The 18,545-nt window shown below is 39.5% G+C and overlaps 1 protein-coding gene across 4 annotated transcripts in view; it reads right to left on the bottom strand.

The window, feature by feature from the left end:
* LOC126418141 (serine/threonine-protein phosphatase 6 regulatory ankyrin repeat subunit B-like) overlaps positions 1-18,545 on the bottom strand; it is a 352,754-nt gene that overhangs the window by 241,569 nt on the left and 92,640 nt on the right. For all 4 annotated transcript variants that reach the window (XM_050085172.1, XM_050085171.1, XM_050085170.1 and 1 more), the window contains exons 2-3: positions 11,317-11,404; positions 10,950-11,147 (exon numbers count right to left, since the gene is read on the bottom strand). In XM_050085172.1, the coding sequence (XP_049941129.1) occupies positions 10,950-11,147; positions 11,317-11,379 (261 nt within the window). In that variant the 5' untranslated portion in view covers positions 11,380-11,404. The remainder of the gene's footprint in view (positions 1-10,949; positions 11,148-11,316; positions 11,405-18,545) is intronic.

Raw genomic sequence — 18,545 nt, 5'->3', positions numbered from 1 at the left:
AAGTCCAGCACCTGCCCTCATCACATGACTGGCAACTGCAGTCTTGATCCCATAGCCCACATCCTCACCACAGGTATAAGATGCTGCCTCCCACTGGTACCAGCCTTCACCATCGCCACCTTACTCACAACCCATGCTCCCCTCATGCAGAGGGTGATGGCGGGACTTTGTGGAAGCCTTTTGTTGCACATCTGTTTTAGCAGTTCCTAGCTTACAAGGCAGCAAGTTTCTCCGTTCACTTGTTTCTTCTGCCCCAAGCTATTGATCCTGCCATGTGACCAGGTACTTATGCATCTACATCTACATCTTCAGGGATACTCTGCAAATCACATTTAAGTGCCTGGCAGAGGGTTCATCAAACCACCTTCACATTTCTCTATTATTCCAATCTCGTATAGCGTGCGGACAGAATGAACACCTATATCTTTCCGTATGAGTTCTGATTTCCCTTATTTTATCGTGGTGATCGTTTCTCCCTAAGTAGATCGGTGTCAATAAAATGCTTTCGCGTTCAGAGGAGAAAGTTGGTGATTGGAATTTCATGAGAAGATTCCGTCACAATGAAAAATGCCTTTCTTTTAACGATTTCCAGCCCAAATCCTGAATCATTTCTGTGACACTCTCTCGCATATTTCGGGATAATACAAAACATGCTGCCTTCCTTCAAACTTTCTCGATGTACTCCATCAGTCCTATCTGGTAAGGATCCCACACTGTGCAGCAGTATTCTAAAAGAGGATGGACAAGCATAGTGTAGGCAGTCTCCTTAGTAGGTCTGTTACATTTTCTAAGTGTCCTGCCAATAAAACACAATCTTTGGTTAGCCTTCTCCACAATATTTTCTATGTGTTCCTTCCAATTTAAGTTGTTCATAATTGTAATACCTAGGCATTTAGTTGAATTTACAACTTTTAGATTAGACTGATTTATCGTGCAACTGAAGTTTAACGAGTTCCTTTTAGCACTCATGTGGATGACCTCACACTTTTCGTTATTCAGGGTCAACTGCCACTTTTTGCACCATTCAGATATTTTTTTCTAAAACATTTTGCAGTTTGTTTAGATCTTCTGAAGAGTTTATTAGTGGATAAATGACAGCGTCATCTGCAAACAACCAAAGACGGTGGCTCAGACTGTCTACCAAATCGTTTATATAGATAAGGAACAGCAAAGGGCCTATAACACTACCTTGGGGAACGCCGGAAATCACTTCTGTTTTACTCGATGACTTTCCATCAATTACTATGAACTGTGACCTCTCTGACAGGAAATCACAAATCCAGTCACATAACTGAGATGATATTCCATTAGCACACAATATCACTACAAGCTGCTTGCGTGGTACAGTGTCAAAAGCCTTCCAGAAATATGGAATCAATCTGAGGTCCTTTGTCAATAGCACTCAACACTTCATGTAAATAAAGAGCTAGTTGTGTTTCACAGGAACGATGTTTTCTAAACCCATGTTGACTGTGTATCAATAGACCATTGTCTTTGAGGTAATTCATTATGTTCGAACACAATATATGTTCCAAAATCCTGCTACATATCGACATTAACGATATGGGCCTGTAATTAAGTGGATTACTCATACTACCTTTCTTGACTATTGGTGTGACCTCTGCAACTTTCCAGTCTTTGGGTACGGATCTTTCATCGAGCAAACGGTCGTATATGATTGTTAAGTATGGAGTTAATGCATCAGCATACTCCGAAATGAACCTAATTAGTATACAGTCTGGACCAGAAGAGTTGCTTTTATTAAGTGATTTAAGTTGCTTCAGTACTCAGAGGACATTTACTTCTACGTTACTCATATTGGCAGCTGTTCTTGATTCGAGTTCTGCAATATTTACTTTGTCTTCTTTTGTGAAGGCATTTTGGAAGACTGTGTTTAGTAACTCTGCTTTGGCAGCACTGTCTTCGATAGTATCTCCATTGCTATCACACAGAGAAGGCATCGATTGTTTCTTGCCGCTAACATACTTCACATATGACCAGAATCTCTTTGGATGTTCTGCCAGGTTTCAAGACAACATTTTGTTGTGGAAACTGTTATAGGCATCTCGCATTGAAGTCCGCGCTAAATTTTGAGCTTCTGTAAAAGATCGCCAATCTTGGGGATTCTGTGTCTGTTTGAATTTGGCATGTTTGATTTGTTGTTTCTGCACTACATTTGCTGGCTACCAGTAGAGATCAACAGCGTAGTTCATAGCGAGATTCCCATTGACCTAGCCTTGACCAGTTTCCATATTCTCCTCACGGTGTCAACATCCTGCTCTGCACCAATACTGCTATGGTCAAGCCATGTGGCGACGCATACTGTGGAATTTTGAGAGACACCCGCATCACATTGTCTCTACTCTTGCCATGCAACTGGGCATGTAAATGGTGTTTCATGCCACATCTTCTGCTAAATTAATTCCATGCCTCACATCAGAATATTGTTGTGTTGCTCAAACTTGGGGACGAGACTGCCACCTTGCTTGGTGTCCACCTTTTCTACTGCACCACACATCTTTCCAGATGTCAGCAAATGACTTTGTCCAGAACTTATGAATTTTGAGACTATTTCATGTGTTCTTTGTAGTTGAATAGTCGGTGATTAGATGTGTTCCTTCACCACGTGTGAACATTTTCTTTGTGCAGCACCTATCATGCCTTGCTCTCCTATTTTGTAATCAAATTACAAATAAGGTAAGGAAACATTCCCGCACTACAATATCCACATCTACATCTATATACGTACTCCATATAATACAATTTGGTATATAAAAAATTTACTGATCAAACAGCAGCACCTGGAGAAAAAACATACAACAGTTAAGGAAATGTGCAAGCTTTTGGAACCAGTGGTTCCTTCTTTTGGCAGAAGGGTTCAAGGGTTAGGAAGATGGATGAAGAAAAAAGACTGGTGTACGAAAAGGGGTAACTACGGAAAAGCAATGGTGGCTTGTGCAAAATTTTATCACTGTGCTGCAATATTCCAAAAATTGACAGATTTTTTTTCACTATATCGTCATGATAGGTGTGACTTAATAGCATTCCACTTTCCTTCTCATAGTATTGTTTCATTGCAATGTTAGCTTTACCTAGTGCTCTAAATCAAGTATGTTGTTTACATGTCTATGATTTTCACTATGCTTTTTAATAATGCATTAATATGTCTTAAATATTTCACTTCCCCTGCACCCCATTTCATTGTTCCCGAGTAACAAGTATGGGAAGCAAAAAAGTCCATTGTGATCCAAAAGCCTGTGAAAGGCAAAGGTTCTGAATTTAAGTCTCAGTCCAGCACAGTGTTTCAATCAACCAGGATATTTCATATCAGTGCATGATCTACTTCAAACTGAAAAATTCATTTTATAACGTTCCATATCCAGTACCTTGGAAAACTAATTATATTAAGTCCAAATTTTCATAGGGTACAGGCAAGGAAATAGGCACAATTTCAATAAAAAAATTTGCAGTTTCTACAATTAACATTCATGACACTATATTAGAGTTAACTGTCATATTTTAATTTCTCTCTTTGTTATTCAATGTGAACCTACTTTATCAGTCTGCATAGGGACTGAGATTTTAAACAATATCTCATGCTGCTATTAATAAACTGGATACATCTAGTGATAATATATCATGTAAGAAATGGCTGTAAAGAAAATTCCCATGACTGCAATCAAAAGGCAGAACAGTTTGTGCTTACCAAGCAGCAGAAAAGACAGGCACACACAGATAAGCATGAAAAAATTCTAGGTTTCTGTCGAAGAAGTTTCATAAGCTAACCCATGTTTTTGTTGCTAATTTGACTATCTGTACCTTCCACATCAGCTTCTCTTATAAGTACAATATATAATTTTTTCTGTTCCTAATTTTGATCACTCTGGGAAGACACCCTCCTATTTTTCCAGGAATCTAGATGATGTTGTTTTGCTATAATGTTTTTCAATCTTCTTTATATTGTGAAAAGTAAATGGTTGCCAAAACATGCTTGACCACTTAGCAATGAATAATCCTGATCAAATAAGTAGCATGAGGACAGATACAGGGATTAGTGACCACAAGGTTGTTGTAGCTGGACTTCCTAAGAGACAATATCCACTCCTTTCAATCTGACTATGTATGTGCACAGCACATGTGGTTTAAATTCAAAGAAATAGTATCAATGGTGATTGAGAGATATATACCAAATAAATTAATGAGGGATGTTACTGATTCTCCATGGTACACAAAACAGGTCAGAACACTATTCCAGAAGAAATGAAAAAAGTGTGCCAAATTTAAAAGAATGCAAACACCTCAAAATTGATGAAGTTTTACAGAAGTTTGAATTTAGCATGAATTTCAATGCGAGATGCTTTTAATTGTTTTCACAATGAAACTCTGTCTCGAAATTTGGCAGATGACCCAAAGAGGTTCTGGTTGTATATAAAGTGCCAATGACAGGATGCAACCAATAACTTCACTGCATGATAACAATGGTGATGTTGTTGAGAGTCGCACTCAAACAGAGTTACTAAACATGGTTTGTCAAAATTCCATCAGAAACAAAGACAAAGTAAATACTCCAGAATTCGACCAAGAACATCTGCCAACATGATTAGCTTAGAGGAAGATATCTTTGCCGTAGTGAAGCAGCTTAAAACACTTACAAAAGGCTAGGCTTGCAGACCAGATTGTATACCAGTCACGTTCCTTTCAAAGTATTCTGATACAGTAGCTCCACACTTAGCAATCATATGCAACTGCTCCCTCATAGTAAGACCTGCACCAAAAGACTGGAAAGTTGCACAAGTAACACCAATATCCAAGAGAGGAAATAGGAGTATTCCAATGAATTATAGACCCATATCACTAACGTCGATTTTCAGAGGGATTTTGGAACAAACACTGTGCTCAAACATTATGAATCGCCTCAAAGAAAATGATTTATTAACAAACAGCCAACACATATACAGCAAATATAGTTATAGTGAAACACTACTAGCTCTTTATTCTCACAAAGTAATGAGTGCTATTGATAGGGGGCACAAAATTTATACCATATTTTTACGTCTCCAGAAGACTTTTGATACTATTCCTCACAAGTGACTTCTAATTAATTGCATGCCTATATATTATCGTTTCAGTTGTGTGTCAGGTTTTAATAATTGATGGAAAGTCATCAAGTAAAATACAAGTAACATTTGGCATTCCCTTGCAGATGATACTGTCATTTACAATCATGTAAAGTCATAAGATGGTCAAAAAAATTGCAAAATGATTTAGACAAGATATCTGTATGGTGCAAAAAGTGGCATGAAAAATGAGAAATCATTTGCATGAGCACTAGAAAGAATCTGCTAAATTTCAGTTACATGATACATCACACAAGTCTAAAGGCTGAAAACTCAACTAAATACTTATTGATTACAGTTATGAATAACTTAAATTAGAAAAATCACATAGATATTTTTATGAGGAAAGTAAACCAAAGACTGTGATTAACTGGCAAAACACTTAGAAAATATAACATGTTTACTAAAGAGACTGCTTACACTATGCTTGTCCACCCTCTTCTGGAGGACTGTTGTGAGACATGGGTCTGCATCAGATAGGGCTGATTGAGAACATAGAAAAAGTTCAAAGAAGGACAGCTTGTTTTGTACTATTTTTGAAACAGTGCAGAGAGTGCCTTGGATATAATACACGAAGTGGGGTGGCAGTCATTCAAACAAAGGCATTTTTCACTGCTTGATCACAATTCTCATGAAATTTCAGTCATGAACTTTCTCCTCAGAGTGTGAAAATATTTTGTTGCGCCCACCTAGGGACAAATGATTACCATAATAAAATAAGAGAAATCAGAGCTCACACAGAAAGATTTAAGTATTTTTCCGAGTCCTGTTCAAGAGTGGAACAGTGGAGAAGTAGCTCAGAGGCGGTTCGATGTATTCTCTGTCAGGCACTTAACTGAGAACTGCAGAGTAATCACATAGATGTAGGTGTAGAACTATTTTCATACACTTTTATACTAAATTATCCCATACACTCACTTTTTTACTGCCACCTATAGCCTTTGGACTTATAAGGGTAGTAATCATAACTAAATTGAACATATCAAACAATGGAAATTCAGAATGGAATACGACAATATTATGAAGGGGTAGCTGCTACTCACCATATAATGGAGACGCTTAGTCATGGATAGGCACAACAAAATATCTGTCAGAAAGTAAGCTTTCAGCCAACAAGGCCTTCATCGGAAATAGACAACATACACACACACTCTCACATTAATGCAACTCATGCACACATGACCATTCTCTGGTTGCTGAGGCCAGACTGCGAACAGCAGTGCATGATGGGAGAAGCCACCGAGTGGTAGCACAGTACCTTCCAGCTTCTTTAATAAACCTTTCAGTGTGGCAATTGGAAGAAGGGAGCAGTGGAAGAACAAACCAGAACACTGTTGTGACACAGACATGATGAAAAACATAAGTTACAAGAAACCAACAACTATTTATGTGGTCATGGGGGAAGAGGCTAACACTGCCACTTCTGAAGATAATCAGATACAGAAAAAGTTGAGGCAAGAAATAAGGAAACAGACCTTTAATACTGCAGTCTTGGTTTTATAGATGACAGTTATCAAATGGGGATATTCAACGGTCAACATAACCTTCCAGCAGGTGGAGCTTGTTCAGATGGTCCTCACTGGAATACCAACTGATCCAGGAGGTACTCTAAGGAAGAAGGATGGTGGGTATACAAGGACAGTGAGTGAGATACTGGATATGCTCCTCAGAACTCACTTCCCTCAATGCCCTCTTGCAGAAAACACAGACCAAGAGTCAGTCACTGTGAGGCTTTGTTTTGAAGATAATCAAATGGAGAACTGGAAATCTACCAGAGAATGTGTCAATTTCAGAAAAATACAGTGCGCAATGGGAATGTTTCAACTGTTCAAGTCACCAAGCCCAGATGGAATCTTCCCATCTCTACTTGAACCAGCAGGAGAGGGATTAATTAGATACCTGCATACACTGTTTAGTGTCAGTCTAGCAGCAGGTATCATTCCTAATGCTTGGAGAACAGTGAGAATTCTTTTCATTACAAAGACATGGAGAATTTATGATACCACAGCTAAGGATATGAGACCAATCATTGTCTCTTCCTTTCTTCTAAACACATTAGAAAAACTGGTTAATGTGCACTTTAAGGAAAACAGGTTATGTGAAATTCCTCCACATGTAAACCAGCATGCATATCAACCAAGCAAATCATGTGAAACAGCACTTTACCAATTTGTTGTGAGGGTAGTAAAAATTCTACACTTTCAGGAAATTGCTCTCTGCATCTTCCTAGATATCAAGGGTTTTTTTAGCAATACAACCTTCAAATCCATGGTTAAGGCTGCTGAAGGGCATGGTACGGAGACCACCATACCCAGGTGGATTAAGGCCATACTGAGTAGAAGAAAGATAAAAGCCACAATGATGAATGAGAGGGGTGTCTGCAAGGAGGGGTCTTGTCCCCGCTGCTGTAGAATCTAGAAGTGAAGGAACTCATTAAAGAGTTAAATATTATTGCAAACGATATGCACATGATTTAGTCATAGTAATACTTAGCAAATCTGCTGACACAATGTGCAAAACTGGTGCATAAAACAGGATCTGAGGGTCACTCCTAAGAAAACTGTTGTAGTACCATTTACAAGCAAGCATATTCAGTAAACGTAATGGTGGGATCTCAAGCTTCTCTATGAAACTCTACCAGTAGAGGGGGTAGTGAAGTGTCTAGTGGTAATCCTGGATGTGAAACTATCATTGGTCTCTCACATAAAGGACATATATTCCAAGACAAAAGGTACACTTATGAGCACTAGAAGAGGCTGTGATAAAAACTGGGGTCTAAAGCTCAAAAGTGCATACTGGATATACACCACTGTAATAAGACCTATGATAATTTACAGGGCTAAATTATGGTGGAATGAAGTAGAACAGAAGGTGGCTGCTAAGGAGCCTGGCAATGTGCAGATTGGCCTGCTTAGCCATAACAAGAGGAATTAGCAACACACTTACTGATGGGGTGGAGACCATGCTGGACATGCTGCCACTAAACCTTTGGGCTGCAATGGAGGCAGCAGCAGGGGCATCCACATTAAAAACCGGAAATAACTGGACACCAATAAGATATCCAGAATCTCACACCAATATACGGAGAGTGATAAATATAATAATGGTCAGGAAAATATCAGCTGAATCTACAATTACTTCCAGCTTCTTTGATAAATCTTTCAATTTAACAATTGAAGAAATGAAGCACTGAAAGAATGAACCATTGCACTATTCAGCAGACACAGTCTGGTTTACTGATGGGTCAAAAAGAACACAAGATCATAAGGTTGCAAGGATTGTAGAGTCTACATTTATTCAGACAGCTAGCAGCTCTGAACTCTGTATCAGCCGCTTGTGAGACCATGGGAAAGCAACAGGGTAAAACTGCTGTTGGTCCCTGGTCACTCAAGAATGAACAGCAATGGACAAACTGATACGGTGGCCCGGAGAGATGTGATGACTCCATTTATTGGACCGGAGCCTACCCAAAACATCACCAATGTGATGGTAAAATCAAAACTACATAGCTGGATGAGGAGGAAACATGTATAATATTGGACTATGATCCAAAAACATAACATGGCAACATTCTGATGCCAAAGCCACATTTCAAGAGAAGTTCTATAATGCTGAATTGGAACAGGAGACAGATTAAACTCATGGCAGATCTCATGACTGGCCACAGTACTTTAAGAAACTCCTGCACATGATGGGTATAGAGAAAGGAGCCCCTAAGTATAGACTATGTGGTAGAGAAGATAAAACTGAACCCCCTAATCTTCCAATGCAAAGTGTTTGACATCAAAAAACACACAATATTTCGGTCATTAAGACCTGAAGAAAACATGTCTAATAAGGAACTAGTAAAGGGTCTCCTATTACTCTTTAAGGGCACTGGTTGGCTTTACTAGAATCACACAGAGTAAAACACACAATAAACTCAGTTTCAATCCATCCAATACTGTGTTATGACCACTGTTGTTTTTGTCTCCCTGTGCAAAGTAAATTAAAGCAAATCAAGTGATAAATATTCATACATATGAATTACAACAAAAAGAATCATGCATGGTAATTCTTATTGTATACCAGTGGTATATGTATTTACCACTGTCACTTAAAGAGTTAAAATAATCTTTGAGGAGACATTTCCAAAAGTAGCCACTTCTACAGCAGCAGCTAAGGAAAATAAATGGCTAATTGAATGTATTGAAATGTCATCAAAGACACATAAATTCCTCAAAGAAATTCACTGACAAAATAATATTTAATGCAGAAAATAAAACCAAAGTTGTGTGGGATGCCATAAAACAAGAAACTGGAAAAGGCAAACATGGATATTATATTGTGCAAATCAAAGAGAGGGATAGGATAATAGAAGATCCTCAGCAACTGACAAATTTTGTAAATGACTATTTGTCTATTACTGTGGAAACATTGCAGCAAAATCTACCTAACACCCATAATGACTTACACAGCAAGTGGACTGATGATGTTTCCATAAGAGAGGTTGACATCAGTAAGACAATACAGAAATTAACAATATAAGAAGCCAGCAGGTATAGATAATGTTCCAGTCTCTGTTCTGAAGACTGGATATAGATCATACAAACTCAGTAACAAACATAATAAATGAGTCCTTCAGTTCAGGCACTTTCCCAGAGTACCCAAAGTATGCATAAGTTGTGCCCTTACTAAAGAAAGATAATACAGAAAGTACCAAAAACTAAAGACCAGTTTCACTATTCTCATCAATAACTACATTTATCTTGAAAGATAGACTAATGAGTTACATGAATAAATACAACCTTTTCCAAAGTAGAAGTACAACACTGGCCATTTCAAAGATTACTAAAGCGGTACTTGAATCTTTTGACAAGGATAACAGTGTTATAAGCATATTCTTAGACTTGTCCAAGCTTTTGACAATGTTAACTATGAAATCCTGCAAAACAAGGTAGAAGCACTAGGTGTAAGAGGAACAGTGAACAATTGGTTCGAGTCTTACCTGGAAAACACTGTTCAAAAGGAAGGGATAGTTCACACATCTGCTGCTGATACATTTTAATAAAACAACTGTCAGACAAGAAACATATAAATTTACATGTTTTTCAGGGTAGCGCAGTGGGTCCAACTCTGTTCTTAATATACAGAGATTCCCAGCAAGAATGGTTAATATTCAAGGGTATGAGAGAAATGATCATTCAAAGCAAAAAGTCTGTTAAATATAGGCTTTAAAATGTGCACCTTAAGGGCTATGAGCATTCTACATCTTCATTACTGCGAGACAAATCTTTTCCAGTGCAAGCTCTTTGCTTTCCATATTTCAGAAGAAAGTAGTATGGGCCAAAACATGAAAAAATTGTCCAGTAAACATGTGCTCTGAAGTGTATACCTTAAGAGCTATGAGCAGTTGTTTAGCAGAACAGATGTGTTCCACAGTAGTGAAAAGGAACAAATGTTCATAGCTCTTGAGAGATGCACTTAAGAGCCCATGTTTACTAGACTGTTTTGCTTTGAATGGTCATTCCTGTCCAATTCCTGAATACTGCCATTTCCTCCTAGGACACCATGTGTAGTCATTCTCCCCATGTACCACTCATGAATGGGTCAGGGAAGGTGGGAAATAACAGTGCTACCAGAAGTATCTTCTGCCACATTCTGTAATGTGGCTTGTGGAATATAGATGTAGATGTGGATGTAGAATCTGGAAGTTTGTGTGAAATACTGTGATCATGAACAAGAAGGCACACTGACAGCATCCATTATGCTCCAATTTACAATGAAAAAGAAAACATGAAGTAATTACGCATAATTTAGGACAATTACATTATTTTTATTAACACAACTCACTTTCAGCTTCCCATAGTGTGATGTTAAGTTCATGAGAACTGTCTGGCCAAAATTATCTGTGTCTTCCAGTGGAAGATGAAATTCCTCCACCAGTAACCTAATAACTTCCATATTTTCACCTGCATCCATTATAATAGAGTAGGTGTCACAATTTTTACATATCTTGTCACCTCCTTTTCTGATCAATTCTCTCAGAGCCTGCATTAAAAAATATGGAAAAAACTAAATTAAACAAACATCAGCATTTCAAACCCAGTATTCAGATTAGTTAATAGTCAATTATTCAGACTTAACAGTCATATAATATTGCAATTTGTAACATTATTACAATTACAAATACAAGCTACTAAAAATATTAAATACTAACCTCAATATCTCCTGAGCGTACTGCTGTTTTCAGATCGCACTGAATCTGTTCTTTCCAACCCATTTTTATCTCCTACAATTATATGTGCCTGAATTAAATAAAAAATATTGCAATGTAGTTTATGAAAAATTCAGTTATCAAATCACATAAAATACTTTTGCAGAACAAAATAAATTGTAAATGTATCTCTCTCCAGACAAGAAAATAGATATTTCTGCCTGTAGCTTCACAGGGTGGAAGCACTGATTATGACAGTCCTGCAAGCAGTGAAAATAATATGTACAAGTAAGTCACTTAGCTAATAGGAAAAGATAGTTCTCAGAATGTAAATACTAAACAAGAAGACATCGTTTCAGTATCAATACTAAACCACATCATTACAAATATATGCAAAATAACAATGTCATATTCGCAAAAGATCAATGACTCAAGGATCATTATTGTTATACAATAAAGTCTAAAATGTTTTATAAAAAAACTGGAAAATGCAAATTAAAAAATACTCTGTTATTAAAAAATTAGTAATACAGAAAGAAGCTGGGAGACTAAAGCTTACTGATAACACAGGTATGTTAATAAGAAGCCTAAGCTGAAGCAAGAGGCCATTAAATTTTTGAATACACTTATGATTGATTCACAACACTGTTGACTGCATATCTAGGGTTTTTCATAGCTTTATCAACAATGTACAAAAAGACAGATTGCTACTTACCATAAAGAACATATTAAGTAGCAGACAGGTACAGTTAAAAGACACTTACATAAAGCTTTCAGCCACATCCATCTTCAGCAAAAGAGAAACACACACCATTCACCCACACATGCAAGCACAGTTCATGCACACAAGACTGCCAACTCCAGCATCTAGGGTGATTTTGACCTCAGATGCAGGAGTTGGCACTCACATGTGCATGAGGTATGTTAGCTTGTGTGCATGAATGGTGTGCATTTCTCTTTAGCTGATGAAGGCTGTGACCAAAAGCTTTATGTAAGTGTCTTTTCATTGCACCTGTCTGCAACTTAACGTCTCCTCTTTATGGTAAGTAGCAATCTGTCTTTTCCCACATTGTTGATATTCATACCTGGAGTTTCCATTGTTTATTTTTAACAATGTACAAAAAGACAAATTGCTACTTATTGTAAAAAAGACTTGTTAAGTTGTAGACAGGCACAATTAAAAAGATACTTACTTAAAGCTATACTCAATCCCACATCCTAATGCTCAAACACTGCCTAAACAATGTAATCCTCCCAAATGGCCTAACCACAAAGATTCCTTTCTCTGGTTCCCACCTTTCCTTTCACAATGACCTACACCTTTTCAGATTCTGCCAATCCCTGTCCCTCACAAACCTGGTACAACAAAAACACATCTCCATGGCACAGGCAACACAGCACCACATCTTCTCCCTCCGCAAGACACTGCTATTGTGCAATCTCCATACATCACGCCTCCAAAATTCTATCCCTTGCTCTCCAGCACACATCCACCCTCATAGCAGCTAAATCCTGCCTATCTGACCTTTTCAACTTGCCACATACCCCAAAACTATCCTACCAACTCTCCACCAAATCCAGAAGCAAAACATTCTTGTAACACTGTTGTTGACCTTTCCAGGCAAACCTTCAGCTCCACAGAAGTTTCAGACCTATCCAAAGGTGTCATCTTTAGTCCTATACCAAAATTTAAAAATCCTGGACTTGACAAAGACCTACTGTCCTGCAGATTCCTGCAATGATAGCACTTCTTTGTCACCAATTCCTCCAACCAAAACCGCCCTAATTCTAATGTTTAACCCTGCCTCTTCTATTTCATAACACCAAGGAACACTTCTCCTCCTACCCTCTCCCACCTAACCATGCATTGCTCGTCTTTCAGGAATTCCTTACCTCCAACTTAGACTCACCTTCTTTCCCCAGGTCCCTTCCTCTGAACACCAACACTTTAGTAGAAGAAAGAAAAGCCATACACTACCTCAAAACATATCCTGACCTAATCATCCTACCTGCAGACAAAGGTCCCACCTATTCCAGAGTAATGACAAGGGCCGGCACAAAGATGAAGAACACAAGAGCAGAGAAGGCTTTGAGATGACATCAGCCAATAATATGCTGACTAGGACCACACCATGACTGGAGCGGCCTCTACAAGAAGAGATTATAAACACTGCTCCTGCCAGCTTTGGGGGACAGTAGAAGACCGGCACTAGCAGAGCAGATCCAGATTAGAAGAGCCGTCATTCTAACTTCTATACTGAGACTTGTGTCTTGTATCAATTGCTTACATGGACATCATATATAGTGAAGGACACTGACTGTTTGCATGTCGCCAATCGCTTGCAACACGTTCTTGTAAACCAAAGTTAAGTATTGTCAATCTACATTATTGCAATAAAAATCATTAATGTGATTTGCTTGAACTGTTGTATAGCTATCCAAGAAAGCAGCATCCTTTAAGCACCCAATAAGAGATGAGTGGGCAGGGCCCCACACTGGCAACAAGTTATACGATGAACCCAGTGCCTGGTGGCCACGGAATTTTTTGTACTTTGCTGGCACCTTAATTCTCTCTTGTCTTTACTTTGCAGGGGCATTTATTTGCTGTAACAGTTTCTTGTTGTTTTTGCTAATCGGTGTTTTCAGGTGGGCATTGCAGAAATTTTCTTTGCTTCTGTCCTCATTTTGCTTGCTTGCCCTGTCCGTTTGTTGCATTTGTTGCTTCCAAAATGCCCATCCCGCCTGTCCCGCCCCCTGCTCAGGTGCCACAGATGTAAGCATTAGATGCCATACAGCTACCACAGATGTTTCAGTTCCAGACACAGCAGATATCCGCACTACTCAACATGGTGCAGCAGCTACTAGCCAACACTGCATGCCCGATGACACAAGCAGCACCCACTACGACTGCTATACCAACTTTTCGACATTTTCATGAACAAGAAGAGGAATGGCTCGAGTGGTGGTCCCAGTTTGAAGCGCACCTCCTCGCTCACAACATGCCAGGTACTGCGAAACTTCCAGGTCTATTAACCACGGTAGTTGTTTCTGAACGCCACTCTGAGTGAAATGTCTTGTGAACAACTGGTAAACTCACTAAATAACTATTATGACCAACAAATGAATGTGGTAGCAGCTAGGTATCAGTTTTTTAATTGCAAAAAAACACCAGAACAAACTTATCGTGAGTGGTTAACAGATTTGGAAGGTATGATAAGGAAATGCAAATTCAAATGTGCTTGCAGTGCTTTATATTCAGATTTTATGTTGCATGATGCAATTGTGTACAGTGTACCTGATGTCAAACTCAGAGAACAGATTTTGAAACAGTCTGATCCATCATTTCAGCAGGTAGTACAATCCAGGTGCTCTGTCGGCTCATAAATTTGAGCAGCCAGCTATTTGTCAGGCTGAGTCCCTTGTTTGTTATTGGCCCATTCAGAGGCAGCTTGTGCTAGCCACGCCGAGTAAACGATGCTCCACGCCACAGAAGCAGTTTGTTAAACAGGCAGCTACACAGGCAAACAAAATTAAGTCTTGCCCTCGGTGCTATTCATGGCACAAACGCCAAGGCTACCCCTCCCAACAGGCTCAGTGTTACGCTTGTGGTGGGAAAGAACATGTAAAATCCATATGTTTGCAAAGGAACAAACATAAGAATTTGACCCACTCACAAAAATCTAATCACAAGGCCCATGACATTAATGCAGTGTATTCGAAGTATGCAATTGACGGCTTATGCACAAGACATTCCCGTTCTTGGAAAATGTACATTGCCTGCCATGTATTGCTCGCATATGCAAACAGTGACTTTTATAATGCTACAATCATGTGAGTGTGAGAACACATTTGGTCTTGATTCTTTTGATTTATTTGGCTTTAACATTCAGGACAATGTGTTGTCAGTGTCTGCATTCCATGCAAAAGACAGTGTAGCTAGCTAGCTAAAAGAATTCCTGGAAGTCTTTTCTGAAGGTTTAGGCAAAGCTAATGATTTTTCTGACAGTATTACTTCATGCCAAATTTGATCTTTTCATTCCTCTTTGAAATACTATAAGTTTCCTTACAGTGAACTCAGTGTTCATGTATCATAGCCATAAGTTATTACTGATAGCATACAATGGTCAAAAAACTGTTTTTTGCAGCTCAGCCGAGAGTAAACAAACCTGTTTCAGCATCTGTAGGAAAAAAATAGAATGATACCTGGCATAAAGATGACACATTAAGTTTTACATCTACATCCATAATCTCCAAGCCACCTGACGGTGTGTGGCAGGCAGGCAGAATTAAAAAGGCACTCACACATAAGATTTCAGCACAGACTTCATCAGAAAAAGAAAAAGACACACCTCCAATCCCTGCTTAAAGCCTTAGGCCCTTCCAAGAAACTCTCACCTGACTCCATTTCCATCCTCGCCCCTGTGACACCCTGCACACCTACCTTCTACATGCTCCCCAAAATCCACAAACCTAACAGTCCTGAATGTCCCATTGTGCCCCTACAAAAAGAATTTCTGCCCTCTTTGACCAACATCTCAAACCAATTGGCCATAATCTAGGCTCCCAAGTCAAACATACCAAACACTTCCTTCAGTGACTCTCCACCATACCCACCCCTTATTCTCCTGAATCCCTACTGGTCACTGTTGACGTCACCTACCTATACACCAACATCCCTCATGGTCTTACCACTATTAAACACTATCTTTCCCAGTGTCCTTCAAGCTCCACACCCACTACCTCATTTCTCATAAACCTTAATAACTCTAACCTAACGCACAATTACTCTTTCTTTGAAGGGAAGGTATATAAACAAATCACAGACCAGCCATAGGCGTACACATGGTATCCTCCTATGCCAATCTGTTTAAGGGCCATCTAGAGAAGATCTTCCAAGCCTCCCAAAATGCCAAACCTCTAGTCTGATATCTTCATGATCTTGACTAGAGCCATGACGTAATTCATTCCTTCACAACATCAACACCTCCTCTCCCATCCGCTTCACCTGGTCCTCTTCAACTCAACCTGCCACCTTCCTGTATGTTCGTCTCCTCCTCTCTGTACCTCTACCCACATTAAACCAACCAACTTACATTTCACTGCTGTCATCCCTTTCACATCAAAAAATCCCTCCCTTACACCTGGCCAACTGGGGATAGCATACCTGCAATGATAAGAACTCCCTTGCCCAACATGCTGAGAGTCCCATCAAGGCCTTCACAGACAGGCACTATCCCCCAGATCTAGTCTGCAAACCGATCTTCTGTGCCATTTCCCCTCACATCCCCAATCTTCCCATCATCCCCAGCAGCCAGCCAGAAAGAAGTGCCCTCTCCATCACCCAGTACCTCCCCAGGCTGGAAGAACTCAACCACATCCTTCACCAGGGCTTTGATTATTTATCATCATGCCCTGAAATGAGGGAATCTTACCGGAGATACTTCCCATCCCTCCAAAAGTGATGTTTCATCACCTGCACAATATCCTAGTCCATCTCTATGCCACTCCTAATCCCAACCCGTTGCTTCACGGATCATGTCCCAATGGAAGACCCAGGTACGAGACCTGCCCAATCCACACACCCAGCATTTCATATTCCAGTCCTGTCACAGGTTTACCCAGACCATCAGGGATGAGCCACCTGTGAAGGCAGCCATGTTATTTACCAGCTCTGCTGTAATCATTGCACATCTTTTTACATTGGTATGACTACCAATCAACTGTCCCCAGGGAGAACAGCCACTGCCAAACTGTGGCCAAGAGCAAAGTAGACCCCCTGTGGCATGACATGCAGTTCAACATAACATACTTGGTTTAAATGGCTGCTTCACTACCTGAGCCATCTGGATCCTTTCCTCCACCACCAGCTTTTTGGAACTAGGCAGATGGGAGTTTTTCTTACAACACATTTTCCACTCTGGTAATTATCCTGGCCTCAAAATACAGTAAAATACTGTCCCCACAACCTCCACCCAACAGTTTCCATCCCCTCTGTCCTATCATCTCCCGCCCATTCTCATCTTCCACTCTGTTTATCTGCCACCCTCTGCCAACACACCCACCCACCTTTCCCCACTCCTCTCTCTCTTTTTTTTCCTCTCCTCCCTGTCCAACAACCTCCTGATGCAGAACCTGTTGGCATTCTAGTCCCTGCACATTCCACCAGACAGCACTTCTCTCTCCCCCCATCCATCCACTGCTATCGCTTCCCCTTTCCTGCCCCCTCCAGACAGCTGTTTCCATTCCAAATGATAATTGCACTCTGGCCCAAGCTGTCAGAGTTGGCAGTCATGTGTGCATGTGGTGGGCATGCTTCTGTGAATGAGTGGTGTGTGTTTCGCTTTTTCTAGAGAAGGCCATGGTCGAAAGCTTATGCGTAAGTCTCTTTTAATTGTGCCTGTCTGCAACTTAACATTTCATCTTTATGGTAAGTAGCTATCTATCTTTTTTTCTACATTGTTGACATTCCTACCAGGACTCACAACCAAACCAATACTTATTATGAATGTAAAATCGTGAGGGTTATCAAAGAAAATTTGCGACTAGATTGAGGATTTCTTCATAAAGAGGATGCAGCATAATATCTTGGATGCAGCTCCATGAAAGTATCTTTAGATGTGCTCCAGGGATGTGTCTTGGGACCCTTGCTGCTTATCCTATATTAATGACTTGACAGGCAGTACTGGTAGTTACTTCAGATATTTTGCAGATTATGCTGTTATCTGTAATGGGGCACTATCCATAACAACTGCACAAATATTCATTCAGATTTGGCAAGATTTCAAATTTGTGCAAAGACTGACATCTTGCTTCAAGTATTCAGAAATGCAAAAAAGTGTAAGTCACAGAAAGGAAAATCATAGAACACAGTATTATAATATCAATGAGTCACAATTGAAATCAGTAAATTCATACAAATACCACAGTGTTAACAATCAGTGGGGATATGAAATAAGATGATCACATGTACGTTTACTGCAAACATTGTGAAGTGCATAGCAGAGGTACATGTACCACATGTTAGCATGTTGTACATCCTTATGTCATATGAAGCACAGGAGGAATGACTGTTTAAATGCCTTGTGCATGTTGTAATGAGTCTAATCTCATGTTTGTGGTCCCTAAGGAGGTGGTACATATCACAGATCAGAAATGAGCTCAAATATACTCACTTTAAACTCATCAGCAGACCCTACAATGTAATCTACAAATTCACCATTTCTGTAAGCTAT

The sequence above is a fragment of the Schistocerca serialis genome, chromosome 1, assembly GCF_023864345.2.
Source record: "Schistocerca serialis cubense isolate TAMUIC-IGC-003099 chromosome 1, iqSchSeri2.2, whole genome shotgun sequence".
Taxonomy (NCBI): domain Eukaryota; kingdom Metazoa; phylum Arthropoda; class Insecta; order Orthoptera; family Acrididae; genus Schistocerca; species Schistocerca serialis.
This window is presented reverse-complemented; position numbering and strand designations above follow the sequence as displayed.